General features: G+C 38.9%; 2 protein-coding genes across 2 annotated transcripts in view; one reads left to right on the forward strand and one right to left on the reverse strand.

Annotated features, from left to right (window-relative positions):
* The window catches only part of SPHKAP (SPHK1 interactor, AKAP domain containing), a 92,900-nt gene extending 81,797 nt beyond the window's left edge, over positions 1-11,103 (forward strand). The window contains exons 8-12 of the mRNA XM_025200444.1: positions 4,846-5,025; positions 5,797-5,883; positions 7,791-7,843; positions 7,938-8,122; positions 10,599-11,103. Coding sequence (XP_025056229.1) covers positions 4,846-5,025; positions 5,797-5,883; positions 7,791-7,843; positions 7,938-8,122; positions 10,599-10,742 — 649 coding nt within the window. The 3' untranslated portion in view covers positions 10,743-11,103. The remainder of the gene's footprint in view (positions 1-4,845; positions 5,026-5,796; positions 5,884-7,790; positions 7,844-7,937; positions 8,123-10,598) is intronic.
* Positions 11,104-19,623: 8,520 nt separating this feature from the next.
* The window catches only part of DAW1 (dynein assembly factor with WD repeats 1), a 45,853-nt gene continuing 37,511 nt past the window's right edge, over positions 19,624-27,965 (reverse strand). Inside the window, exons 9-13 of the mRNA XM_006020734.1 lie at positions 24,764-24,866; positions 22,966-23,080; positions 22,095-22,171; positions 20,565-20,727; positions 19,624-19,926 (exon numbers count right to left, since the gene is read on the reverse strand). Coding sequence (XP_006020796.1) covers positions 19,892-19,926; positions 20,565-20,727; positions 22,095-22,171; positions 22,966-23,080; positions 24,764-24,866 — 493 coding nt within the window. The 3' untranslated portion in view covers positions 19,624-19,891. The remainder of the gene's footprint in view (positions 19,927-20,564; positions 20,728-22,094; positions 22,172-22,965; positions 23,081-24,763; positions 24,867-27,965) is intronic.

Below are 27,965 nucleotides of genomic sequence, written 5' to 3' on the forward strand. Positions count from 1 at the left end.
CCACCATTATTGGTTTAGAAATGTCAGAGGAAACGTCTCCAACTGTACTGTTCAATAGCCATTAATAGGTCTATCATCCATGAATTTATTGAGTCCCTTTTTGAACCTGGCTATGCTGTCTGTCTCCACCAGCTCCTGTGGCAGTGAATTCCATAAATTAACTATGCATTAATCTATTCAGGATAAAGTCTTATTACAACATCCTAAAGAAACAAATTAAAACCTACAGCACAGTGCTAACATTGTTTGCTTTAGAATGGTATGATTTTTTCTCTAGCATGAGCAATACCTAGTAGTTAAATGTCTATACACATCCATGTTTTAGCACACCCCATCCTAGTGCAACTGCACTCTCTTTAGAACCCTACATCCGCCACTTTCTCCATTTAGAAAAAAAGTCCTGCTGCATTATGGGGCAATGTTTATAGCAGTGGTCACTCACTCTCCCTCTAAGTATTATCTATTTTAGCCAGGTTTCTTCTGCAACCTAACTTCTTGACTAGCTGAAATGCTAGTCACTGCATATGGAAGCATCATAGTATCTTAGGTTATCATTGCTAATGGTAGAAACTACTGGATTAAATACTTTCTTTCCCCCCACAAATAAAAGGCTGTGTTTTGGCTCCTAGGCAGGGCTCTATATTGAAGTGGAAAAGCATGTACATACCCCTGTTATGTGGATAATTAGCATACTGCCTCTGCTATATCCTGCTGACTCCTACTAACAGTGACTCTTGCTTCAAGCACAGTCAGCTGGTAATAGGATTCATTAAGAAACTAATCTGGCTGGACTCATGGCTTTCTGCCTCTCAGTAACTTAGGAAACTTTTGGATAATGGCTTTTTCCTCTGCTCTCAGACAAATATGCAGTGTTTTCTTAGTGTCTTTAGTGGACAGTTGTCAATGTGCTTATATGAAATTCACAGAAAGGGTGCTCGTGGAGTAGATATACCCCTAGATTGATATACAGATCTGCCATCCACAGCACTGAGCAGGCACTTACATGTTCTCAAGAAATACAAACTGTTGCAGGCTTTGGAAAAACAGCAAAGTGAAACATTCATTCAAGTCTACTTGTTTAAAAGCCCGAGAAGAAAAGTGGTATCATTTCACTAGCTCTCAATACCTAAGGTAACTCTTCCTAAAAGAGTCATTTCATGTTTTTTTAGTTCATGCAACAGGTGAAGAAAAATATTTGGTGTGGGGGGAAATGTAGCATGTCTGAGTAGCTGTAAAGGGAGTGTGCAGGTAACACATGGCACCTGATCCTGTCACTCTCCACACACCCAGAACTCCCTGCCATTTCAAAGGGGTTTCCACATGCAGCAATGCTGTAGGATCAATGAGGAAAGAATTATCTGTTAGTATGAAACTTTTGTGTTGTGGTTTCCAGTTGCTTAACTAGAAAAGACACTCATCAGTAGGAAAATCAGAGCTAAATATTAGATGCGGCTGACATGGTAATAAAGGATATGTGTTACTACCGTGTCCTCTCTCCCTGTTCACCAGGCTGAATGCTGTTTTAGGATGACTGGGTATAGGCAGAGGTGGTCAAAAGAGTTTTATGTCTACACCATCAGGCATCTTTACATGTGCTCGGGATGGGAAGGGGGTGTTAACTAGAGCAGGTCTTAGGAGCTCTAATTTAAATGACTGTAATGTCTTGTGTACTCAGCATCTCACACTTCAAAATGGTGGCAGGGGTGCTTTAACGAAAGGTCATTCAACAAGCTTTACTTAAAACACCCCCCATCACCATTTTGAGGTATGGGATGCTGAATACATGAAATGCCAAGGCTGCTGGAGTGTTCTAATTAGAGCGCTTTTTAGATTAATCAGGTCTGCTCTGGCATATTGTAATTAGCATGTGTCAGAGAAGGCATCAGGCATGTGTATGGGTGCCCATAAGTGTGAACCTGCTTGGCGAACCAAGCAAATGAGGTAGGTTTTTTTCTCTGCAGTCCCCTGCACTTCCTGACTCTCAGCTTCATCTCCATCATTGGCACAGGAACTTCTCAGAAGCTGTCCTAAGTGAGGTAGCAAGGCAGGAGCAGATGTCAGTAATGATGTTTCGTTCTGTCCCAAACAAAATTAATCCCTTCCAGCGTAATGAAACTTTTGAGTGATCTTTCACCCTCCGTATAAGGGGCCACAAGGCTAGGCATCTTATCCAAATCTATTGGTTACACTCTGGAAAAATGGTAGCATAGCAGTAGTCCAGCAATTATCAACCAAGCTGCCAGGGTTCAGGCTTGTACTTGCCTCTGAGCAATCCTCTATACCCACTGCCCAGCTCCTCTTCAAGGAGGTAAGCACTGTAATATATACATTAGTTTTGAAATTGGGTATCACTTAATTCACAAAAGTTATAGAGGAGGGCCTTGAGTCCAGTGAGGGGTGCCTGGAGTCCAAAAAAGGTTGAGAACCACCGCATTAGACAAAGTGAGAAGAAAGACTGAGCACTAGGTTAGAAAACGAAAAGAGGCAGCAATTAGAATGTACCTGTAGTTCAATTTAGTTACACCTCAATTCCGTTCCTGGAGTCATTGTGTTAGTTTCTTCTAATCAGCAAAACCTATAGGACCACATACTCTTTTATTAGAGTTACACAGGTGCAAGCAAAGACAAAATGTTTGCCCTGTTAATCTAATGTGCATACTTTCTAAGGCATGTTAGCTATTCAGAGCAGACAGGAGTTGAAGCAGCAACAGTTCATGTGACTAAAGAAATTAAATTTGATTCTGGATATACACAGGCATCCTATTGGGAAAGAAGGTGTTTCCTAGGCATGCTCCAGAGCTAGCTGTAACACAGTACATGGTAGAATTTTCCCTTCACCTGCCTCTGTGCTTCATACAATCAATCACTGTCCAAAAAAAAAGCTGGCTGGGTTTCAATGAGATTTGTTTATAAATAGGAAGTTAAGCACTTTGTGGTCCTTCATTATGAAAGCTGTTGTTGTTAATTTGATTGTACTAATTTCCTGTAAATAGAAACAATACTGCCTTGAAGGTTGAACGTTGTAGGGATTTGCGTGTGGTTTTGAAATGGCCAAGTTTTGTTCAAAAGTTGAGGACTGCACTACTGAGCAAAACTATAGCTACATTTGGTTTATGTAAGCAAGATGTGCTGTTTTAAACAATTCAGAACAATTTATGTTGGCAAACATATAAGAGAATTTTTGGGTAGTAGCAGTCAGTAGTTAGAACTCATAAGATGGCTTTGCACAATGCTTCTGCACTTTCAGTGTCAGATAGGTTTAGGGATATGAATGTAAATATCAGATTAAAACATTCATTTTCCAGTTAAAGGTCCTGTAGAGCTATTTAAGATGAAATGGGATCCATATTTAACCTTAATTTTGATATAATTTCACATTGAAATATGTTTATATTGATTTTTATCATACTAGTATTACTTTCCACAGATTTTTATTTGACCTAAATGTAGATTCAATCTGTATCTGCATTGTACACTTTGTTGTTTAAAAAGGATTTGTTTTAAAGTTAAACTAAAAAAGTATCACTTTTTATACATTAAGAAATTTTTAAAATTCTGAAAATAATGAAAAAAATCTTAATATTTATACAGTGCTTTGAAAGTATAACATTCTATATTGTATAAGTACTAAGACTTATTAAAAGGAATGTAAAGGCATTCAAAGAGTATATCTCGGGCAATGCATAGTGTAAATTTCATCCTCTTGCTTCTCTAGCCAGACAAGCACATATTTCCACATGTGGGTTTAAATAGCTAATTTATAATTAGAGAATTTCATCATGCTATAATACAGTACCATGCATTCTGTAATATGGCAGTTCCTTCTGCATGGCTAGGAACAGACATTGCATTTGTCCCTCGACAAGTTGTGCCTGTATTCATCTCAGAACAGAAATATCCCACGATAGGCGTGTACACCCATCGTCCTTTTAATCAGGGTTCAGTGAGTGGCAGAATGGATTCAGTAATGCAATCTTGGGATAACCACTCAGATGCACTTTGCAGTGTCCCAGGATAAACTGTTAGTACTTCTTATTCCAGGAACATTTCAGGATTTATCTCGGGACAATGGACACGGATGTCTGAGGGTAAAAACAGACATCAGATTTATCCCAGGAAAAAGCCTTTTATCCTGGGATCCTGCAGATGTACAAATCCATATTTCCACTTCAAGTACCTGTGGAATATCCAAGATAACACTTTTTCCTGGAATAATTGTGGCCAAATCAAGTTAATTGCCATTCATTCCAGAGTCAAACTGCATGTATAAAGGGCTATGCCAGTCCTAGGTTTTGATTGGGATTAGCCAGAACTGAATCAAATGCAACATTTGTTTTTACCCTGAATGATTATACTTCATCCTGGAATAAAATGGTTTATCGTGAGACAAATGTGACTTTGATTTGTAGCCTAAACAAAATTTTTTGGAGAAATGTTATTCCCAACAAATTGGAAGACCCAGTTTGTTTTGTGTTTGTATTTACAGGACTAGTAAAAGGACTTTTTAAATGGAATGTTATTCCATGTACTTAGCTTCATTTTGTCCACAAGCTGAGGGCTTGATTCTGATCTCCCACGAGTTTGCACTGCTGTGATTCAGCACTCTATGAGGAACATAACCTGAATCTACACTGATGTGAGGACAAAATAATGTTGTACAGGTATCCCATCATAGACAAATGCAAATCTGAATCTGCCTAAAATACCTTCCTGCTCTGGCTTTTTTGAAAATCAAGAACAATAAGACGCAGCTCAACATTACCTGAAAATTAGAGATTCTAGCTTAGGTTTGCTTGTGTTATATACTTAACATCTCAGTAATGCCTTGCTTTTTAACCTTGCCAGCATTAGTACTAGGACTGGAACAGATGCTGAAACTGTGGTGGAAACAAAAACAGCTGAAGAATTCCCAAACCCTCTCAGCAGCAGTGATGAAAGCATGGGCAGCTGGTCTCAGCTAGTGAATGATGAGGATAATCCTGATGATACAAGTAGCTACTTACAACTCAGTGAGAGATCCATGAGGTACCTGATTTCTGTCAGTGTTTGATGTATTATTATTCCAGACAAGCTGAGAGTAAAAATTTAATTCTTGCAGTGTAGCCAGAGAGAACTTCTAAATGCTATTGCCCTTGATGAAAACAGTGGCTTTAGTTGAAATCTCTGTCTTTCATACTGGCCAGGAATATAAGAGGTTGCCACCGTATCTGTAGGTTCCATCAGATTTCCTACAGTATTCAGACGGTTTGATTACTACACTAAAACAGTCGCTTATAGTATGGGCATGGCTTCCCCTAGCAGGTAAACAGTAAGGCAGGAAGTCAAATATCTTGCCTTAAAACACCACGTTCAGCGGTATCTGAATCTCTGCAGGTGTGTCCAGGACATCTCTAACCACTTGCTAGTCATCCTGTACAAGTACTCATGCAGTTTGTTTTTCCTATTAAAGGCTAGGAGTTGGATTGAAATTCACATATCACTGCATAAACTATTAACAAAAAAAAATTGAGTCCATCTTTTTTTTTCATATCACAGCATCAGTAGATGCATGACTCATCCAGGAATAATTTAAGAAAAGTCTCATATTATTTTAAACATATCAGTGCCCTTTTTCTTGGGAATCATTTGTTGAGCATGATTGGAGTTGCATGCCCTGATTTTGTAGAATCTGGGGTCAAAGCTATAGCTCTGAATTCCAGGGGGGGAGCCCATTGACTTTTCCTTGCATATTAGAAAATGTATGGACACATGTAGGGGTGGAGGTTGACACTGATATTTAAACTTTTGCTTTGTCAGCAATGGCAACAGCAGTACAACTAGCAGTCTTGGCATTATGGACCTGGAAATTTATCAGGAAAACATGCCATCTTCTCCCATGATTAAGTAAGTAGCTACTAAAATGAAGTCTGGTATTTAGAAGTACTATTCTAATGTCAGCTGAAAATAATTTATATCATACAGTATGTGCCAAACCCCTAATAACCATGCTTCTAAACTGCTGCCTCAGCAGTTGTTAATCTTCGATAAATGTACATGCAGATATCTTCCTGCAGACTGGCAATATCAGCCTATAGTAAAGCTGTTCCATGTGGATGTCTCAAGGAGCTGCATAGCCACCATGTGCTTTGCTTAAAAGGTGAAACTGAGATATCCACTTCCCCTTGGGTGGGCACTCCTCGCTAGAAAACTTTGCAACTATTACTGTAACAAGGCTTACTGTAACAGTTGTAAGATTAAGTACAATAGAGCCAATTTAAGTTGAAGAAAGAGAAACACCGAGCTTCTTTTAAAAAAAGTGATCATTTGCCCCAAGATACTCCTTGTCTGCCGTCTCTGGGCATGTTTCTACCAACCTTGCTCAATAGGAATAAAATGAGAGAGATGTGCAAGTACCTGCCTAAAGATTCTGGTACCCTGAAACATGGTATGACCTGCTAGTAGATGGTGTGATGCAGTGGCACCCATGGAAGTAAGTATACTGTACATCATGCAGAAAACATGGTACAGTGCAAAGTCACTGTGACCACCTCCCCTTCAACCCGACCCTCGACATTTCTAACAACCCATTAATGGTTTGTAGCCTGTCTTTATCTCAGGGACACCATCCTGCAGGACTAGCCTCTCTTGCTATCAGAAATTCTAACCTTTTTGATAAACACACTGGACACTGATATTTCTATAGAGTCATAAATATTTTGTTGCAGCTGTGATTGCTAGCCTTAGTAAAACATGTATTCCATTCCCTCAACACCATGGAGTGCTGGCTGCTCCATGCAGACACTTCAACCCAACATCTCTCAGAGTCCAGATGATGAGGGCTCCCAGCCAGGGAGCTCATGGTGTGTTTCCCCAACAGCCAAGCTTGTTAACTGTCAGTCCCAGGATCTTCCTGCACCAGCCATATAGCACAATGGGATCTGATGCAAGAACCCATAGTTACGCCTTCAGATTCCATCATGCCATTTACAGTCTGCAGGGGCCCAAAGGTCAGATAATACTGTTCTTCCATAATAGCAGCCAAAGTCTCCAATATTTAACTCTCCTTGATTGATGAGAAAATGGAAGTTTATGTAGTGAGTGGTTGCTAAACCTCTAGGAATACTAGAAAAATCAATAGCATCATTACCAGATTGACAGCCTTCTGCAGTATGTAGATGTGCATGGCCTTACTTCTCAGAAAAGGAGGGCAGGAAAAAGCAGATCTCTGACACTGTACTGGAGTTTGTCTGCTATAGTGCAACATACAAAGTATAGCTTGCTTGAGATGTTTGGATTATTTTAATATAATCCAGTTATTGGAGAAGAACTAAAATGCTAGAAAATAGCAGCTGGAGGTACTAATGCATTATTATTACATCCAGCTATGACAGACAGAGAGAGTACAAGAAAGCAATTACAGCAGAATCAACATCGAAAGGTACGCACATAGAAAGTACAGTACTTCACCGAATCACAGGGCTTGCAGTTTCCCATCAAGATAACACAACTATCAACCATAAAGATACACTGTCAACCTTAAAGAAGGGTGATGTAGATTATACACTGAAAACAGTTCACTGTACTCTTGTAGTAGCATTGTGTAGTGTCTCAAGGCTGTCCCTGATGAGACTGTTATGAGATACAGTACCCTGCTGTATCTTTTCCATTTATATATTTTATCATCTTTGTAATATTATAGATTCAAATTGTGCATTATAAGATAAATATGCTACCTCACCTTGCATTAAACTATGCTTTTACTGTTCCAAAATATTACTAACAGGTTTTCTTGTTTTTTGTTTGTTTTTAAGTGAATTAATAGAAGAAAAAATGTTCCTTAAAGAACAGCCAGAGAACACAGAGGGTAAGCTGAACTGTTTCACCTGTAGCATTGGCATCTGACTTGCCATAGAGTATTTGAGGTTAATAAAAGTAATGCCATCATGACTGTGTTTCAGAAAGCACCTCTGGGCTGTCAGTGGGGACATCCAATTGTCAAAAGGATCTGTTAGTGATCAACTTTGATCTGGAGCCAGAGTGCCCTGATGCAGAGCTCAGAGCAACACTTCAGTGGATAGCTGCCTCTGAACTTGGAATCCCAACCATCTACTTCAAGAAATCTCAGGAAAATAGGATTGAAAAGGTAGTATTTTCCTTTCCTGGCCATAGACAGTGTTTTTTAAGCTCAAAAGCTTTTAAACAAATTTGATTATATTGAAGTCACTGAAATGGTCTTAAGAGTAGATTTAACAACAACAGATCTTTGTTAGAATAGTTGTAGCGCTGCCGTCTACTAGAGATGAGTTGAGATTATTTAAATGCCCCATTAGTTTGAGTGCACAACAGCAGCTGCACAAATGAATAATCACCAATGAAAATCACACTACTTCAAAAACAACCAAATATTCTCCAGCAATTAGAATGCACCTCCTGACATCAGCCATATCAGGGACAGCTGCTTAAATTGAGACAGTATTAGTCAAAAAGACCTTAACAAAGAGGGTAGTGTCAAATGTTATGTGGAGTTTAGCAAATTGGTAATTGATCACTCCAGTATACCAACAAAGTCTTACTTACTGCTTAGGGCCCAGTTAAACTTGTTTGGCAGAACCTCAACCCCTCTGATGTTAATGACAGCAGGAGCAGAATTTGACATGGGCCTGTTCTGGCCCCCTCTCTCTGCTTCAGCCCCCAATACAAGTTAGAAATCTCACTTGTTTTGAGTTTGCTGTGCTGCCCAAAGATTCCTGTACTGGAGAATAGTTGGAACACAGTGATGCTCTGAATGGGCCGTGGCAGCTCTTACACTCAAAGATTTCTACTGTGACCAAATGTATTGACTTCAGACTATCCTTGGGCTGGTGGAATTGGTATACAGGGCTCCAGTGTACTGAAGAATTTGATCCACCGTGCTCAAATATGTAGGGAAGTGTTCTGTGAAGACTCTTAGTGTGACTCTTATATTGCTTATTTTGCAAAATAAACTATGCTAATATATCTGTTAACTTATTATCAGCAGGCTGTCCACCAGGGCACCCGAGTTAAAACTTAGAGTCACCATTGTATTACTAGAGTCAGCATTGCCAACTGAACCAGTTTTGCAATGGCAAATCTGTCACTTCAGAAATGAGGCTTACTGAAGGGTTCTGTGAAGTCTCATGGACATCAGGAATTCGTGCCAAACAGAATAGCAAAATGGTGGTAGGGCATGTAGAACTGGGCCCTTTACTACTAATCAAACCTTACTTACCCTACTACCCACTGTTTTGAAAGCATAGCTCCAATGGAGAAGCATGCAGATTTCAAAGACCTTTTAAATGCAACTGTAATGTTATTTCAAGCCACCAAATCACCAAGATCAACATGGAAGCCCCAAATCCCCTCAAAAACTGTAGCCCCTCAGGTACAGTGGAGTTGTTCCTTATACTAAGGGGTTGGAGCTGCTCACAGATTGCCATTTCACACTGTCCATTTTCCATGGAGAGTGACAAACTCCATGAAGTCATGAGGCTAATGAAAGTGTCAGAGTATTTAAATATATTAATGAAGAAAAATTATTGACTTCAATATTTTGGACTTTTAAAATAATTTCTATAATTAGATCATTTTATGTAGCAGATATAATGTTTGGTATTTCTTGAGTACATGCATTGGGGAATCATAAACATCATTTAAAATGCATTCAGCAGCAACTGTCCAAATTGCATCTTATTAAAAAGCAGCTGTCAGCTTTACCCATCTGCTTTTGTGAACAGTTAATTCAATTGCTAAAATGCACTAAAGAATATTGAAGCATATCCTGCCTACAATGCTGCTTCTGGAGATTGCACACCTATTAAATAGTATTAAAATACATATTAAAAGTTTAGGGTGCAGCATAAAAATGGCAAACAGCTACCCTAGCTGCAGATATGCAATATTTTCTCATGTGGTTTAAAACTGGAGGCTGTATATAGAGGAACCTAATTAGTTATTGATTGTGAAACTCAAGGAAATGAAAAGCTTTGATTTTCATTTCCAAGCCAAAGAAAGGATGGGACCAGATGCATGACATTATGAAGCCCATTATTAAGTACAAAAGTGGACACAATGTAGGATTTTCCAGCTGTTCAAGACTAAATGAAATGCAACATAACAAGACCAGTGACGATGGTAATGAACAAATATATTTTACTTCAAATATAAGCTCTTCATGTTGACGCTCTCAATTCTCAACATTTACAATACCATTATTCTGATACTGAGTTATCAGTATCAAAGATGGTTGCATTTCGTTCTCAGGCTTACAGTCCAAGTTACATTGCAGGGACTAACTTGATTACACAGGAGTTGCTATTGATTTAATTAGTGTCACTGAGATCTCAATCTGGATCTTGTAGATTATGTGGGGTCTTTGAATTGAAATGCAAAATTCAAAACAGCCAAATGAAAATGGATTTCAGATCTGTGTTTTATAAATAGATAGAATCAAACTTATTTCAGTGCTATTTGTTATGCACAGTGGGGCCGTGATTTTTATCATGCTGACAAACACTCTGTAGAATGGTTTGTGTGCATTTAATGAAAACTACTTAAGAAAACTCACTGAACAAATCCCTAAGTATATCATTTTTATTTAGTTTCTAGATGTTGTGCAGTTAGTTCACCAGAAGTCCTGGAAAGTGGGTGATATCTTTCGTGCAGTGGTTCAATACTGCAAGCTACATGAGGAAAGCAGAGAGTTGACACCAAGCCTTTTTGACTGGCTTCTCGAATTGGGATAAGGAACCTGTTAATGTTCAGCATTTTCTTTTTAAGTCCCGCTTAAGTGGCCGTGGTTTGTGTAACGCTCTAATTTTCAGAAATCAGTACATAAAATGAGCACAAATATACAAACTCAACTGGCACAATACAGGTCCATTCCACAGGTGTACACTGAGCCAAGTGAAATCAAGGTGTACTTATACTGTTACATCATGTGAGGGACTTTAGACGTGTTGTGTTTTAGAATGTACTGTACTAAGAGAGGAAGAATTATGCCTTTTAAATTAATAGACTATAAAATGACTGGATGAAAACAGGACATATTTCTGTAATCAAATATTCTGTTAATATCCTTTGGTTAATTTAATCAAGTGCAGTGGAATTATAGACTCAACGTTCATTTTTAAAACACTGTTTGTACAGTTTAACTATTAGAATACTGTTGTTTTCCAAATGCTTAGGAGAATGTCTCTCTAGATACATAATATAGAAATCTATATAATTATTTTTTAAAATCCCAGCAACCTACAAAAGGGGCAGAAAACTTGGAGGTCTTATATCTTTACAGGTAGATGATTAAAAAAAAGATTTCTGTTAATGCATTTAATTTTCTTCTGAGAGATGTTTATTTGCTTTCCAAGCTTTTCCATAATTGTTTTATTCTAAAGGAAATGAAATCCAGACACACAAAATATTGCTCTTTAAAAACATTCTGAGACCTTTTCATTTTATTCAGAGGCAGCACAGGCCAGTGGAGGGAGCGCTGACTTGTGAATCAGGAGATCTAGGTTCTTTTCCCAGCTCTGCCACTTACCTGCCATATGACCTTGGGAGATTTACTTCACCTCCGTGCCTCAGTTTCCTTAGCTATAAAAAGGGGGTACTAATAGTAACTTTTTTAGGTAAAGTGCTCTATGATCTTTAGAACAAGCACTATAAGAGCATATTATTTTATTTAAATCTTAATCTAACTTAAATAAATGGGTTATTAAGAAGAAAATCAGCCTGAAGAAACTAGACGGTGTTGTCATAAATATACATTATACATTTAGTTTTGCTGTTAGTATTTACAAGAATAAAGTCTTATTGCTAAATAAATGTATATTTACATTTGGATTGAACCACTCATTTTGGATGTAAATGTTTGGATGAAATAGGATAGCTCATGTTATGAAAACATTTATATAACTATTTGATAAGATCTAACTACAATATCTTGCAGCTCAAATGATCAGTTAGTTTTATGCATTTAACTATACTCTCTCTTGAATCTGCCAAAGACATTGGTTTCAAATTCAAAGGAAAAAGAACTTATAATAAAGAACTGCATATATATTGTGATTTACTTATTTGAAAAAAAACACCACATTTCATTTTTTCCCTAAATAAAATACTATAAGAAATTCTGCTTGCATTTCCCTGAGAAAATATATAAGAGAACATTTATTTTCCTTATCACAGTATATGCTTCCATAATATGTCCTGGGAAATTATCCTTTTGCACTAAGTATTTTTGAAAATTTTGAAATAGTTTTAAATAAATTATAACAAAAGAGCCATAATATATTAACATTAAATTCATTTCCACACTTGCATGTGCTCTCACTCATTTGTTAAAGAAAAGATTGTCAGTGTATCAACATCTGTATGTGATAAAAAGTTACATGGCTAACTCTGCATCTATTCTGCAGTACACACAGTACAGTGAAAGTCACTTTACTGTCAGTATAAAGGGGAGTTTACTACGTACACTAAATGTGAATGGACAGCTTTTGGACCTGTTCCTGGGAAGTGCTGGATACCCACAACTCCTGTGGACATCAATGGAAGTTATGGGTATTCAGTACCTCCAAGAAACTGAATGTTAATAACAAAACTGCTGAGTATTCCAGACTGAAAGTACTTTGTTTGATCTAATAAATAGAAAAATGTATTTATTTTTAGACCAAATACCATTAGTTGTCAGTATGCAAACATTTTGCTGTGATAGAATAAATATTTACTTATCCTAAAAAGCACAAATAACTTGACTGAGTTGTAACAGTGTGATGAAGTTACTTCTGTACAGTAGTTCTTATTGTCGCAAACTATTCAGAAATAAATTTATGTTACAACATGTGGCCTCTTTACCTTCCTAAAAGTTACAGATGAGTTTTATTGCAAACTAACTGTATGATGCATTTTATTTGACAAACTACACAGCATTCGTGATGGTCACTGGGTCCACACAAAGCTTCCTCTGTGGAATGCAATATTTGGCACAGAGCCTTTTACAACAAAAAGTCAGTTAGAGTTAGGGATGCTCACTTCATGGGGTCAAGCTCCTAGCTTTATTTTTGTGGCTTGCTTTTCAAAGAAACGAATTACCTTTAGCTCACAGTGACATGAGACTCTTTAGATTTGCAGTTGTTCAGCACCTTAGAACCTATTAATTATATCTATTTGTAGTTCTCTTTTTAAAACTCTAGGTAGGTGATTAGATTTTATCAGAAGCCAGAACAGGGTCAGACTTATGGATGTGTAATGTAAGAGAAAGAAATGCCATAATTTCTTATAATGTCATAAGAAAGTGAATCAGCAATAAGCCTGAATCCTTGCATTGCATGAGAGGGCACTGTCCTGCTGCAGGAGGATGCCTTCTGGTGAAACACCAGGCAGTTCTGCCTACACTAAGGCTCCACAGCAGTCTGAAACGGGGTCTGCAGAACCCAGTAACAGTATCTAAGGCAGGAGTGGGCCGGAACCAGCCCACCAACCCATTCTATCCAGCCTGTGGGGCCCTTAAAAAAATTAGAAAATTAATATTTATATGCCCGGGCTACCTGCCAAAGATGACACGAGCCAGGGACAGTAGGACCCAAGGGAAGCCGGTGGCTGAACTAAACAGCCACAGCAGCCACTCTCTGCTTCTTTTGCCCTGCCTGCTGCAGCCATCTCCCCACTCCCACCGCGCACACCCCCCCCCATGCACAACTCCAGCATCACATGGTTCCCAGCTGCAGTGTCGGGAATGTGGTGCCGGAGCAGCTGGGGGGAAGGGAGGGGGGAGAAAGGGATGACAGTGGGACAGGGAAGTGGCAGGAGAAGGGCAGCAGTGGCAGATGGGGCAAGTGGCAGCAAGCAGGAGCACGAGATCCTCACCAGTGCCCCAGGGCCAGGAGTGGCAGGAGTGCAGAGGCCAGGCTTGCAGAAGCGTGGGTGAGGGCTCTGCCTGCCATGGCAGGGAGAGAGAGAGGAGCAGACTGTGGGCAAACCCCGCCCCCCCTCCACACAAGCCACAACCCTCCCCCAGCACATGCATAGCCCCCCACAAAACCCATACCCACCCACACATCCCCTCCACACCTATCCACCCCCGACAAATCACATACCCACAAACATATATCCACCCCCCATATTCCCCATACTCTCCCACAATATACAAGAGTAAGACTTCATTTTAAGATATTATACTATCACCTGTATGTACACTATACAAACGCATGTAAATCAGGACAAAAATATTTTTTGACATGAAATTAATGAATGTTGTAGTAATGTTTGATTTTTAGTATATAATTTTGTATTTTTCTGGTTCAGAGATGGCAAAACCCCTTGCTGAAAGGAACAATTCCAGGGGGCAAGGGGACGGATTTCTGGTGGCAAAGGTCAGGGGTTAGGGAGTGTGACTTCTGGTCCCCAGATTGCAACCAGAGGGTGGGACACCTTTCAAGGGGTGGGGCTACCCATGAGGCCTTCAATGACTTGCCAAAACTCAGTAAGCAGCCCTCCACCCAAAATAATTGCCCGCCCTTGATCTAAAGGCACTTTTACACATGCTTCAGGGGGAAGCAGCACTTTAATTAGACTGGCTTAGAGGCTTAAAGTGGCTCGGAGCAGTGCTTTAATTAGTGGAGCAGTGCTTTAATAAGCAGAACAGCGCTTTAATTAGAGTGGCTCCCAATGTAACAAATAGGGATACATTTCAAGACCTCGACTGTACTGACCCCCAGACCCATTTCTACCACTTTTACAAGACAATTTTGGTACTTACTAACAGCAGACAGTACCCAAAAGCACAGGGTGGCAGTGAATGTTTAGTTGGTGTAAAGAGTGGGTGGTGAAGGCTTCACTGATGGACCAGGGAGAGGGGTAGGAGATAAGGTAGCGGGATAGTTAGAAGCCATAATGGGGATGTGCAACTATAGAAGCATGTCGCAGACAACGAGCGAGGAGCACAGATCCATATAGGAGACTATAGCTTGGTGCACGTCACTCCCACAATGCACCGCACAAAGCAGCTGACTGTGGGCTTCCACCACACCAATCGCATAAGAGTGTATTTACATTGCATATAACAAATTTTTGGTATAAAAAGGGTCATGGCATAAGAGCAAATTCGCACATGCAGAAACTGTATAAAGCGAGGGAAACCTGTACACGAGATGCAGGAGGCTGCTAAAGCACAGTAATTGCCACATTCCAGCAGATTTGATTAATCAAAGTGCTCCAATGCGCTGTAATTATAGGACATCAAAGCAAATAAAATAGCTAGCTATATAAAAGGTTCCTTTAAGGATGGGTTGATTTCATTGCCATTACGAAAGCTGTGGCTTTGTTTCAGGCTTTTATTTACATGATATGGAGCCTCATTCCGAAATACCGAGCACCTGCACCTCCACTGAAATAGAAGAGAGTTTAGCACTTTGGTATTTCAGTATCTGACCCAGCATAATCCCAACTGCACCCTACTTTTCACCCAGCTGAGGAAAAATGCAAGGAGTTAAGGCAAGTTTGTAATTGTCATTGTTCTATGAGTACAAAAAAGCCCAGGTGAACTTACTTAATTTGCTCAAACACTGCACACACCAAAGGCTGGGCCTGACTGACTTGAGTTATCAGAATATTACAGTCCATTTAAAATGTAATGAGTATTACTGAAATACACCAGAAGTGAGGCCTTCATACTGCATACAACTTTAAGTAAGAACCAACACCTGCACTCTGAAAGCACCACAGATCCAGAGTGTGGTTCCGCCTTCCCTTTGCATGGGGTCTGTGGAAAGGGGACAGAGATTTCTTAGACCTTTCTATTCACTTTATTGCACATATACATAATGACCAGACAGGATCTGACCTGCAAAAAGATTCTCTGAAATGCAAAGCTAGCCCACATTTGTATGACTATAGTACTAATTATTCAAGTCAGCAATGGTGTCAAAATTAAGCACATACTTTTGTTTAATATGCCAGATCTTGGTGCCGCATTGGAAGTGTAAGAATTTAAATTTTCAGTATATACAGGAACTGATTTTATTTTTATTGTCATTAGTTTTTGATAACTTAAATCTTGTTCATTCCTTGTGCTAACATCAAAGATTATCCTCGCATAATAGCTTTGATGTATTAAAGCTGGTTATATTTTACTATTTTCAACAGTATAAATTCCTGTCCTCCACCCACATTCATTCAGTTAAATTCAGGACATATCCATTTGCTAGAGAGTGATTTTCCTGCACATACAGCTTGTTTATGTCTCATGGCCTTAATACAGGCTTGGGTGACATACCAAAAAGAAATGTAACCACGAATCATGTATTCACACTTTCAGAATGTCAGGAGAAATGCTGAAATGAATACAGCTCATGTGAGCTATTTTATAAATAGAAATCATCTCCGTCTTAGATGGACAGCGTACACACAGCTGCTGACCAGAACAGGAAGACATTTAATTCAAAACCAAGCCACTACTCATGGTTGTATTCAACATTTGGCAACTATAAGCAAACATAAAGCTACTGGTTAAAATTTTTCAGACCCAGTCCTCTGAACAGTATTATAATTGGGAATAGACCCTTAGAAAAGAATTTGGATTGAAGCTGTAAAGTTGTTAACATTTAAGCAGGATAAACAGTTATATGAGACAGCTGGTCTACCAAGCTAATTAAAATGATTTGTAGTGAAGACACTGGATTTTGCAGCCATTGTGCCCCCAACCAGCTGCAGAGGAGACAAAGACAGTGGAGAAAGTTGCGGGAACAACAAAGGAAAAGGTAAATTGGAATGGACCTCCCATCCCTTCATTAAAAGTCTCAGTACCCCCAAAATGAGAATGCCCAGGTTGATGTGCTTTGGTTGCTTTTGGGGGAAGGAAAATTTGAGTTGGAGAATAATGTGAAGAGAAATCTCTTTGCTGTAGTTCTGTTGAATTTGTAGGGCTGAAGTATAGGTGTCCCATGAATCTGACTCTCTATATGCCCTCCTTATCATCTACTCCCTCTTACACATGTATATACACACACCATTCTATTGTTCAGGATGAAGATACTGCCTTGGCTCTGCAGCTATTGGGAAAGCTCTAGAGTCCTTGTTTTTCTAAATGTATGCCCTTGAATTACTGCCTGGCTGCATGGGTCAAGAACACCTGGACATAGTTAAATGAGCTGCCTTGCAACATTTGGAAGCCAGAGGGAAGTAGTACTTTGGGAAGGGGTCTATTGCCAGTTTTAACATGGAGCAGGCAGCAATGTTTAAAAAAATTGACTATTTTAGTCCAATGAAATATGTTCATCAGGAGACACTTACGCTATCTGGCCCCACCAAATACCCTCAAGAGATTAATAGGATTGCAGATGGGGAGCAACTCTTCCACTTTAAATGTAGGTGAACTGACAAGTGTCTAGTCAATATCCTCCCCCTTTACAGCTAATGAGGTATTATAACCCCTGAGCCATGGGCAACTGGTGCTGCATTAAAGGGGGGGGGGGACACACATACCCCCACCAGAGACCAGTAAACGACCGGAGGGGGCCGCTGAATCTCGCTGATGGGGTGCAGGCATCCCCCCCATGGCCAATCATGAGATGGCCAATTGCTATGGCCGCAGCTGCTTCTGGGAGTGCCATGGCACTCCACTCCCTGGCCAGTGATTGCAGGGGGGGCATCGGCACTCCCACCTGCCCCCCCTGCCCATTGCCTAAGCAGCAAGTGTGGCCACTCAGGGGGTGCACTGGCGCTCTCAGGGGGTGCAAGTACACCCCTGTACACCCCCTATGCATTGCCACTGCCCTGAGCTCCTCAGTGACATGGAGTCAAAGAGAATCATGAGGGACCAACAAGCCTGTGATGGCTAGAACAGAGCCTCCACTGGATAGTTCTGACCCCCAGGAGAAGAACCTTACAGATACTGGGCAAGTCAGCACTTTCTAAGGCCAGACCTCCTGTTACTTCCATGAGGAGCAAGCTTTACTATGCTACTGAGAGAAGAAATGTCAGGACAATCAGGATTTTGTCTCCTAAACCTTTTTTGGTGCAGAAGCACATGGCTTTGGGACTATGTACTGTGTAAGAACTGCCTGGGCCTAAGAGCCTGTAGTAGTAAGACAAATCTCTTCCCCATCCCTCTCTCAGCCTTCAGTAAAGCAATAAACTTTCAATAAACTTGCCCATGGTCACACAGCAAAACTAAGGCAAAGTTAGAAAGAAAATTCAGCTGTCCCAATTCCCAGTTCCATACTCAAGCTATGAGACCACAATTGACAGAGTTTTGCCATAGAAATAGGACAAGACCTGAAATGCAAAAGCTTCTGAAGACATGTAATTTGTGGAATCTCTCATGTATGGTAGGGGAAAAAGAACAGTAAAGAAAAATAACAGCAGGAGAAAATGCAGGATGAAAGATTAAGCAAGAATTACTGTTTAGTTACAGTGCCAAGGAGTTTTTCCCACTGCATGACAGCTTCGTGGGAGATCAAACCTGGGGGTTAACTATTTGATGACATCTGTATAATTTGCTTTAAACTGTTTTCCTCAGTTTCTCTTAATTAGCAGCTACTTATCTCATCCATCTGATTATACATCCAATCCTGCAAATCCTGTACTAGAGGTACATCTTAGATATCAAAGGGATTTATGCATGAAGAGTTTGCAAAAGTAGATTTTCTAGGCATGACTTCAACATCTATGTCAGTAATTCTATTCAGCAACAGATTTCTTTAATTACGTAAGTTATATTACCCAATAGTTCCACAAGAGAGCATCTCCTGAAAACAGTATTTGCCCAACAAACCACAGGCAGTTCTGTTCATTGATTTGCACACGTCTAATTTATGCTTATAGATACCCTATGTAGGATTAAAAATACCAACCAAATGCAACACACACATGCACACACCTCTTCCCAATTGATTCTTCCACTTCATACAGAGACACTTTAAACACCCCTCTCATTTCACTACCTATTTGATGCCTTCCTTACTTCTTCACAGGTTCCACCATTGCTGCTAGGACTGTCTAGGCTGGCCTCTGCTCCTTTCACTTCCTTGCCCTTCTGTGAAAAAAAGATATTCCAGCTGCTCTGCTTGGAGGAAGGTGGGGTAGGGAGGGGATAGGCAGACAACACAAAAGATTGCAGATCTCTAATGCAGTACCAGCACCAGTTGCCCATGGCTCAGGGGTTATAATACCTCATTAGCTGTAAAGGGGGAGAATAAATGAAAAATACCTTTTTTTTTTAATTTAAAAAGAATAAAGTTTCATATTTAGTAGCAGCAACACAGCTTAGAAACAACTAAGGTCATAAAGAATTTTCTTCCAAGATAGAAAAAAAATCATATTACAATGAATACAAATCGACATTTTAGGATCATAGGAAAGCAGGCCTGGAAGGGACGTCACAAGATCATCTAGTCCAAGGTAGGATCATCTCTGAATAAACCATCCCAGCCAAGTGTCTGTCCAGCCTGCTCTTGAACATTTTTCAGGATGGAGATTCCACAAATTCTCTACTTAAGCTTTTTATCAAAGGTAAGCTTTTTTAGCAAACAAAAGCATTAATGTAATATAGAAACACTCAAAGATGTGTAAATGACATCTTAGACATTTTGTAGAATCATGATTCTATTTTTTATTAAAAGTGTTACAAGGAAAACAAACACTGACATATGAAAACATGCACCTAAACCATATATTAGTGCTAGTAGTGGTGTCTTTCAGATAATTAGCTGACTTCAGCAGTCCTAAGGGTTGGACCTGTCAAAAGTTCAGGTAATTTGCCTCCTTTAGCAAGGCTGAAACCTGGCAGAAAAAGACTGAAGGAAAACAGATTCTGAAAGAGTTGCTGATTATTGGTTTCAAGAAACTCCTGATGCTCATCAAAGCTTCTAGCCAATCAGTCATACCTCATCTTCAGTCAGCGCCATATCCGACAGGTGTTATCCTTGCTCCCTAGTAATAAATACACATTATGAGGGATTATTTTTGCCCTTCCCATTTATGTCTTTGTTAATATCAAAATCATAGTTACTGTGTGCAACCCACACAAGTAGCTGGTATGCAAAATCCTCCAGCCCCAACCTGTGAAGAGACAGTGGAGGTATGCTGCATTTCTGCACTCATCCCTGCAGCCTAAGTGGACATTTCAGCCAAATCATTGCAAAGTCACTATTTGTGCCTCAGCTTTGTTTGTTTGAGGATGGACGGAGCCTGCACAGAGCCCGGGTCCAGATATATAGGGGTATGCAGCCCTTTTTCAGAAGCTTTCTGTATCCTGCCCATCTAGTATCTCCTCACTGCACATTCAGTATGAGAACTGGGGTGACTCAGTTGGTTTGTGGGTATACATGCTGATACAGCAGGTACAACGGTTCAGTCCTAACGCTTTCTCCAAAACTACATTTAAGTTTAGATTGCAACAGTATGACAATGAGCCATATATCCTAAGTGAGCATTCCATTCAACCTTGGTTATGCTATGTGCTCAGGGTCACTACTATGAAACAGTCTCAGCCCACTTTTCAAGCTCTAACATAAAGTTTTAAAAAAATAAAAACACAGTCTCACTTCCAGATGTCAAACATTAGTTACCTGTAATAATTATATTGCCTTTGTAGTTGAAAGCACATGAGAATATCTCATCAGTGTGTCCCTCTAATATCTGAATGCACTGTCCTGTACTGGGGTCCCAAAGTCGAGCCGTTTTATCAGAGCTGGCTGTTAGAATATGACTCCCTTGAGGATTGAAGCAGATCTTTAAAAAAAAAAAATGCAAGACTACGTGACAACATTTAGTACTTCAGCCTGTATAGGTGTCAGGGAGCACGGCCTAGTGGTTAGTTTTGCAATCCCTGATGTAGTCTGCTGCTGGATTCATACAAGCAGACCTTTGCATCTGGAGCTCCCTGTAAATCCAATATCAAGATCCAAACTTCAGATATTAAGCCCCAAAAATAATGACTGCTCTGCTACTGCATAATTTATTTGTATGCCACAGCCATACAATAATAGGGTACTTCTCTGTTAAATCTCAATTCCCAGCAATTTACTTTGGCTGGCTTTTTGCTTTCTTAAATGTATGTTGACAGTTTGCTTACATATTTTAATTCCCAGCACGTATAATCATAAAAGTAGCCTTACTGCATCAAGTTTATTATTAATTTAACATTTTCATTACACAGACTGTTGCTGAATTATTGATGAGGAATGATATGCAACATATCCTGTTGCCCACCCCCACCTCATAATCAACCTGCAACACAGTAAATTCTCTGAATTATCACATCCATCCTTCCACGCAAAGTACTGCGTAAAAATAGATCAGTCTTTTAACATGCCCAGCAAACTCCAGCTCCCAGATAAAGAAATTCATTCCAGAACTGAAGACCATGAGGATGTCACTGGCCGGTTCCTTCATTAAGCATATGCCTGTGGAAATATCCCTCAGCCCCCTGCTATGTTACATATATTAGGCAACTAACTGATTAAATCATGCAATCGATTTAGACCAACCACATGTACAAAGCAATTAACATACCATAAAAATGACTATCCAGATATAAAAAGAGCCAACCAGCTACAAAGTTAGTGCTTGAAAATGTGTAACAACTCTATAGCTGTTTTCTATCCAGCTTTAATTTTACCATGCAGCGAGTCCTCAGTCAGCAAGCCTGAGGTGAGCCTGGAAGATGTACTTTATAGATTATATTAGCTCAGATAAAACTATCCCTCCTGAATCTAACATTCTCTCACTGAGGGATGTTAATACTGTACATTCCTCAATAATTCTACCTGCTTTGGAAAGCTTCGGCTGATAACCCATTCAGATAACTGAATTTGTTCAGATAAATGAATGGGTACAAGTTACTGTATCAAACATAAGATTTAAGTTACAGTACTATACTAAGTAAGGTGTAAAAGAGAATAGGATAAAGTACCAAAATCTCAGAAGGTAATATTCTAAATAAGAACTTGTCAAAACCACCCTACCAACCCTCCCCCCCCCCCCCCCCAAATCTGAACAATGCTTACATTTATCATTTTTTTTGGACACCTAACAATTAATGGTTAGCACATCATTTGGAAAGAATATAGATAGGCATAAATCACCCCACAACTCACTTTTGAAATTTCTCCTCCATGACCTTCCAGTTTTGCAATGCATTTTTTTGTTTCTGCATTGTAAACTCTTGCTGATCCTGTAGGAGTAGAAGAGGGGGTCAGCTGTAATTGTTTGGGTTTGGGGTTTTCATAAGTGGTTACTTTTACTAGAATGAAGGGCCTCATACTCAATCTATTTAATTTAATAAGAATCTTGACATTAACACTAATGGAAACAGAAGTTGTTCTGAAGTATAAATAACTAACTTAAGGTCCAATGCTGCACATGTGAACATGAATCATTTTTTTTCCTTACACAAGGAAACCCAATGACTTCTATCATGTTTTCAAGGTTCATCCAAGCAATAGTTACTACTAAGAAGTCATTATTTACCAATTTGTAGTGCACACTGACATTTTAAATCACCACAAATTTCCCATATACACAAGTAAAAAAAACCCCATGACCTAGTAGAAAAATGTTGGCTTTTTACTGCCTTTGATTGCGCAACTTCTAAATTTACACCCACAGTTTGACCAAGCCATTTGCACTCTGGATAAAACACGAGCAAAAGTACAAGCTAGCAAATGGTCCAAATGATAAACATCAACTATTTCAATGGAATGGGCAAATCAGTACAACCAAGAAGTATGCAGCATCACATGACTTCATTAATATGTATCATGGGAAAAATCTTTTGGGTATTGGGATACTTTAACATTGAAAGTTAATATTTTGAAAAATAATATGCCTACAAAACCCTCAAGTACCAGAAATGAAACAAAATCATCTTCCTCCACTCCAGAAATCACCCTAGGGCAGAAAAACTGCTCTCATTTTTTCTTAACTACCAGTATGTGAAGGCAGTCCAGCCCTGATCAAGTCACCTACCATCAGCAGAAGCAGTTGCAATACGCTGGCCTGCATAATCAAAACAGACATCTAATACTTCATCATCATGGCCTGTTAAAGTAGCCACACGTGTCCCAGTCACCGCATTCCAAAGCTGCATAAGGATAAAAAGCAATAAATGAAAACCTATCCAAATAATTACATGCCATCAATAGTAATCTTGCCATTTATTTTGACTAAGTTGCTTGATATGCATGTAATCAATCAGTGCCATGACTGCTGCATATATATATATGCACTGCCTTGGTGCCTGAGAGAATGTAAATATATTAAGAAACCTATCACTATGATATTCACCCAGATATATAAACGAATAGAAAGGAAAATGTACTGGCTTAGCGCAAAGCAAAACAAATATCATTAGAAGTCTAATTTTTTTTTGCTTTGTTTTAATCTTAACAGGCACCTATACATGTGCAGGGAGGCTGCTCTAATGCCCTGTAATTACAGCATGTTGGAGCACACCTAATCGAGTCTGCTGGAGCATGGTAAATACTGTGACCCAGCAGACTTCAGCGTAATGTGCATCAGCATCCCTGCACTGAAAAACGGTGGTGGGGGCGCTTTAACTAAAGCTTGTGCAATGATCTTTAGTTAAAGCACACCCGCCACCATTTTTCAGCGCAGAGACACTGATACACGTGATGCTCTGGGTGCTTTAATTAGAGCAGCTCTCAGAGACGCCTCCTGGACCACATCTATAAACACCCAATATGTTTGGGACATACCATTATTTAAGCAGAATTCTCTACTGAAATGAACAGGGCATTCAGGTCTAACAACTGATGTTTTATTCTTCAGAATAAGAGCCAAATTGATGGTACTAGATTACAGTACTAATTAATTAATGTTGCTCATTTGCAAGGAATGCATATTTCTAAATCAAGAAGCTGAGTAAGCTTCAGTGGAAATCACACTGTCAAAGTCATAGGGATGCAGGGATAAAACAGATCTGTATCAGAAATTCTACATCCTATTAACGTAACCTAAAAAAGTGAGGGAAAAGCTGCAGCTATATAAAGCTAGTCAAGAGAAATGTTATTTTCAAGGTAGGTAATGCACAATGTGCTAAAGATGATGTGGAGGATTTTTAAGTTAATCTAACTAAATGAGTTCATCTCTGCACCAAGTCTATGAGCTCCATTGAATTAGGAAACAAAAAAGCAATGTTACTCAGAAAAAAAACACCCCACGGGATTAAATGCAGTGTAAAGATCATTGTTTCACTGTAGTGTTGTGATCAGTATGGACCAAATCATGACACCTCACAAAAAAGTCACAGAGCAAGAAAGTCCTATAACCTTCTTTTGTGGAACTTCCTCCAATTCTTCTGCCAAAGTGCAGGTAGCATCAACACAAAAGAAGTTCCCAGGCCACATGGATTTTGGGCATCTCTTTAGAAAATCTGTCCTACCCAAGGTTATCAAGGAAGTTTGCAGCACACCCAGAAGGAGATAATAGCTCTTCTGAGTCAGAATCCAAGGTCAGACCACACTAATGTCTGTCCTCTCTTATTTATACTTATTTCAACAAATTAGCTGTAACAGCACTCAAATCCTGTCTTCTAGTTCAGCTGCAATGAGTAACCATTATAAATCATTAGACAGGCAAAATGTGTAGTATGCAAAATGATTCTGAATAGGTTACAATGCTTTTCTGAAACACACAACAAACTTTAAAAGTATTCATCATAAATGAAACCCAACAATAGATTATTTGCTGTAGGGCCCGGGCAGCAATAGACAGAAGGCATTTGGTATAGCTCTAATTATCTTACCATGCATGTTTTGTCCATTGATCCAGTAACAATTAGGGAACAGTCCCAGTTGAACTGTGCACTGCTGATCTCTGCCCGATGACCTATTAAAGTATGCAACTTCCTAACAAAAGAGAACTAAAATTTAGTTGCGCGTTTGCTGGTAAAGTGATAGTAAAATAGAAGTATATGTTATAGTTGGGAAGACAATATAATTAATGGCTAAAACCCTTCCTGCCTCATCCACTAATATCATTGAGAGTATTAGTGCTGAGGGAGCAAGATTTGGCTGACGACGTCCAGAAGTCAGTAAGGTTGGTTTAACATACGAGTGGCATATCAACATGTGTTTCTTCTCTCAACCCAAAAGTGATGGGGGGTGGGATAATGGGATGAAGTTCCTTTCATACTGGCTTCTCTTTGGAGTTTCCTACTATCTACTTTCATGTTACTAGAAATCATTTTAGAAATAACTCCTCAGAGCCACCAGAGGAAAATTATAATTTATTAGTATGCTTCTAAATAAACAAAATAAATGTACAGTACTTCTCTTCAGATGAGCTACCAACAAAACTAAATACAAATCTAGAAGGCCCTGAATCAATTCTAACATCAAAATTATCAAATCATATTCCCAATTCTACACAAAATCTCCATTAAAATCCCTGACAGTTTTGCCAGAGTAATGAAGGTCGGATCAGGATCATATGGCAATGCAAATAAAGAGTCCACATTATTATAGTGGCCCAGATCATGTTAAATTCAGGATTTATTATCTGAACAAACGTACAAAACCAGCAACACTAGTTTTGTTAAATGCTTCAAGCAGATTTAGCTGGGAAGCGCTGAATAATTAACCACTGATGCCTGCTCTAAATTAACGTGCTATAAAGCACTACAACCAAGACAAGATTAATTGACAAACATATTGAAGAGCCTACAAATTAAGATATATATCACATTATACAGCTACAGGTTTAACTAGTAATCAAGTTAATGACCAGACAAGCAACAGAGTGAATCTGTGTAATCCAGAATACTCGTTTTTCAGTGGCTAGACCAGAAATAGAAGGACCTTAATTAATGTATATGCTAAATGAAACATTCACGACAGCAAATCTTCTGAGTAACTGAACATTATATTTGTTTAGTGTAACAACAACAAATAAAGCTATTACCTTAGTGTCTCTTTAAAGAATTACTCTATTTTCTAATTACGTGTTTCCTGCTTTGTTGTTATTGAGTTGACCTTTTTACACTAACTAAATGGTGAGGAGCATTTTGGCTCTGTGAATTTATTACTTGGCCATCAGTACTATTGTCATATTATAACAGAACCTAAAATCCCACAAAAGGATAGAAACCCAGGTTTACAAAGGCAGAGGAAGATTAAGTCTTTGTTCAAATGTCTATGTGCCCCAATCAGATGGAAAAGTAATAAACCAATATACTTAATAAATTACAGTGTTTGGAACATATCACTGAAACTAACCAGTCACTGATAAAATTTTAAAAATCTATATGGTAATTAGAGTTATGGAAGCAACACAAAAATGATCTCATTTGAATTTAGTTATATGCACACCTCTGTTGTGCTTACTTTCCATCACCATTAGAGTAGTCAATTCTTACTGGTACAAAGGCCCATGGACAGTGAACTTTGTTTAATTGTCGCACCATATATGATGCATCTCACATGATGAGATACCTCATAGTCTCTCATGACCCCCAATTACAGGCAATTAAATGAGACAACATACAAAATGTATCGTTTTCAACTAAGACTAGAGTTGGCTGAAAATTGTCCTTACTGAAACACTTCTGATGAAAACAATTTTTTAACAAAATGAAAATTTTCATCTTTTGACTCATCTATAAAATATTAAGTTTTCTGAAATTCCTTCATCTTGTTTATCTATCTTGTGTCTATCTAACTTTTGGAGAGATTCAAAGTCAAGGTGTCCTCTCAAGCTTTCCTAACGATAATAAAGTATGTGCTTAGCCAGTCAGATAACAGAATCAGATAACATGTAACACTGATATCAAATCACAAGCAGCCAATAAAACTGAAATTTAGAACGTCAAGTACCAAACCTGTTCTCCACAGAATGCGGTTAATTACATTTGATGGGATTAAAAACAGAAAAAAAGAAACCACACAAAGTATCTAATGCAAATTAAAAGAAAATGACCAAGAAAAAAATTACAAGCCACAGATGAATTTTAGTGGACAGAAAATGAGGTCAAATTAGTGGGCGTTATTTTTCACAGTGAATTATTGTATCAGCTAAAATCGTATTTTAAGTGTTTCTTTCCTTCATTTATAGTGCACCACTGCCCTAAATCCTGGCATGGCTATGCTGCCCTCTACCGATTGCAACCCATACAGAATGTAAAGCAGGTTACTATTGCTACTACAAGCTCCATGGACACTACTGGGTACTACTGATTATCTCTAATGTCTGTGATCATGTCACTTTCTAGTACTTCTGTATTCAAAGGAGATATGTCCTTAATCTACTACACAAGCATGCTTATTTCAGCAGTTAACATTAGCCTATAGTTACTTATTAGTCACTTCTTAGCAGTTTCACTGCTGGTTCCTACTCCATTTTGTGCGGTTGCTTTCTACTTATGTTATTCCTTTATAATCAACATGCCAAGAATCACTGATACATCCAGCTGGAAAACATCTTTCATGAACATGGCAAGAGTCAACAAGCTCATAAGTGATTTCTATACTGGGGAAAATTTTAATGCATATCAAACTAAACAAATTGACTTTCATTTTTTTATTTTTTCCAACACTGCTAATTACCGGAGTTATTGTTGTTTAAACAAGAGCTTCCTCCTTACCAGTCCATCTGTAATGTGATCCTGAAGTGAAGTCACAGTGCTGAATCTGTAACATCGCAATCATTTCTGTAGAAAAACAATGCAACATTAAAATCCAAAGACTCTGACTTCACTGCAGGATCAGACAAGAAGAAGCTGAAAGAAAGATCCATTACAAAATACAAATATCTTCAATAATAAAAGGAATAAAATAATAAAATTACCATCCAGGGACCCAATCTACTGATCTGCTGAGATCCTGTGAGGCACAGTGGCATAATTCTTAGTGTTTCAGGATCAGGCCAAAAAAAATCTATCACATGCACACTATTTTCTTTCTCAGCAGGGTTACCTTTAGGGTTGCAGTGTTATATCACCCAGTTTATTA

Source organism: Alligator sinensis, unplaced genomic scaffold (assembly GCF_000455745.1).
Source record: "Alligator sinensis unplaced genomic scaffold, ASM45574v1 scaffold596_1, whole genome shotgun sequence".
Taxonomy (NCBI): Eukaryota; Metazoa; Chordata; order Crocodylia; family Alligatoridae; genus Alligator; species Alligator sinensis.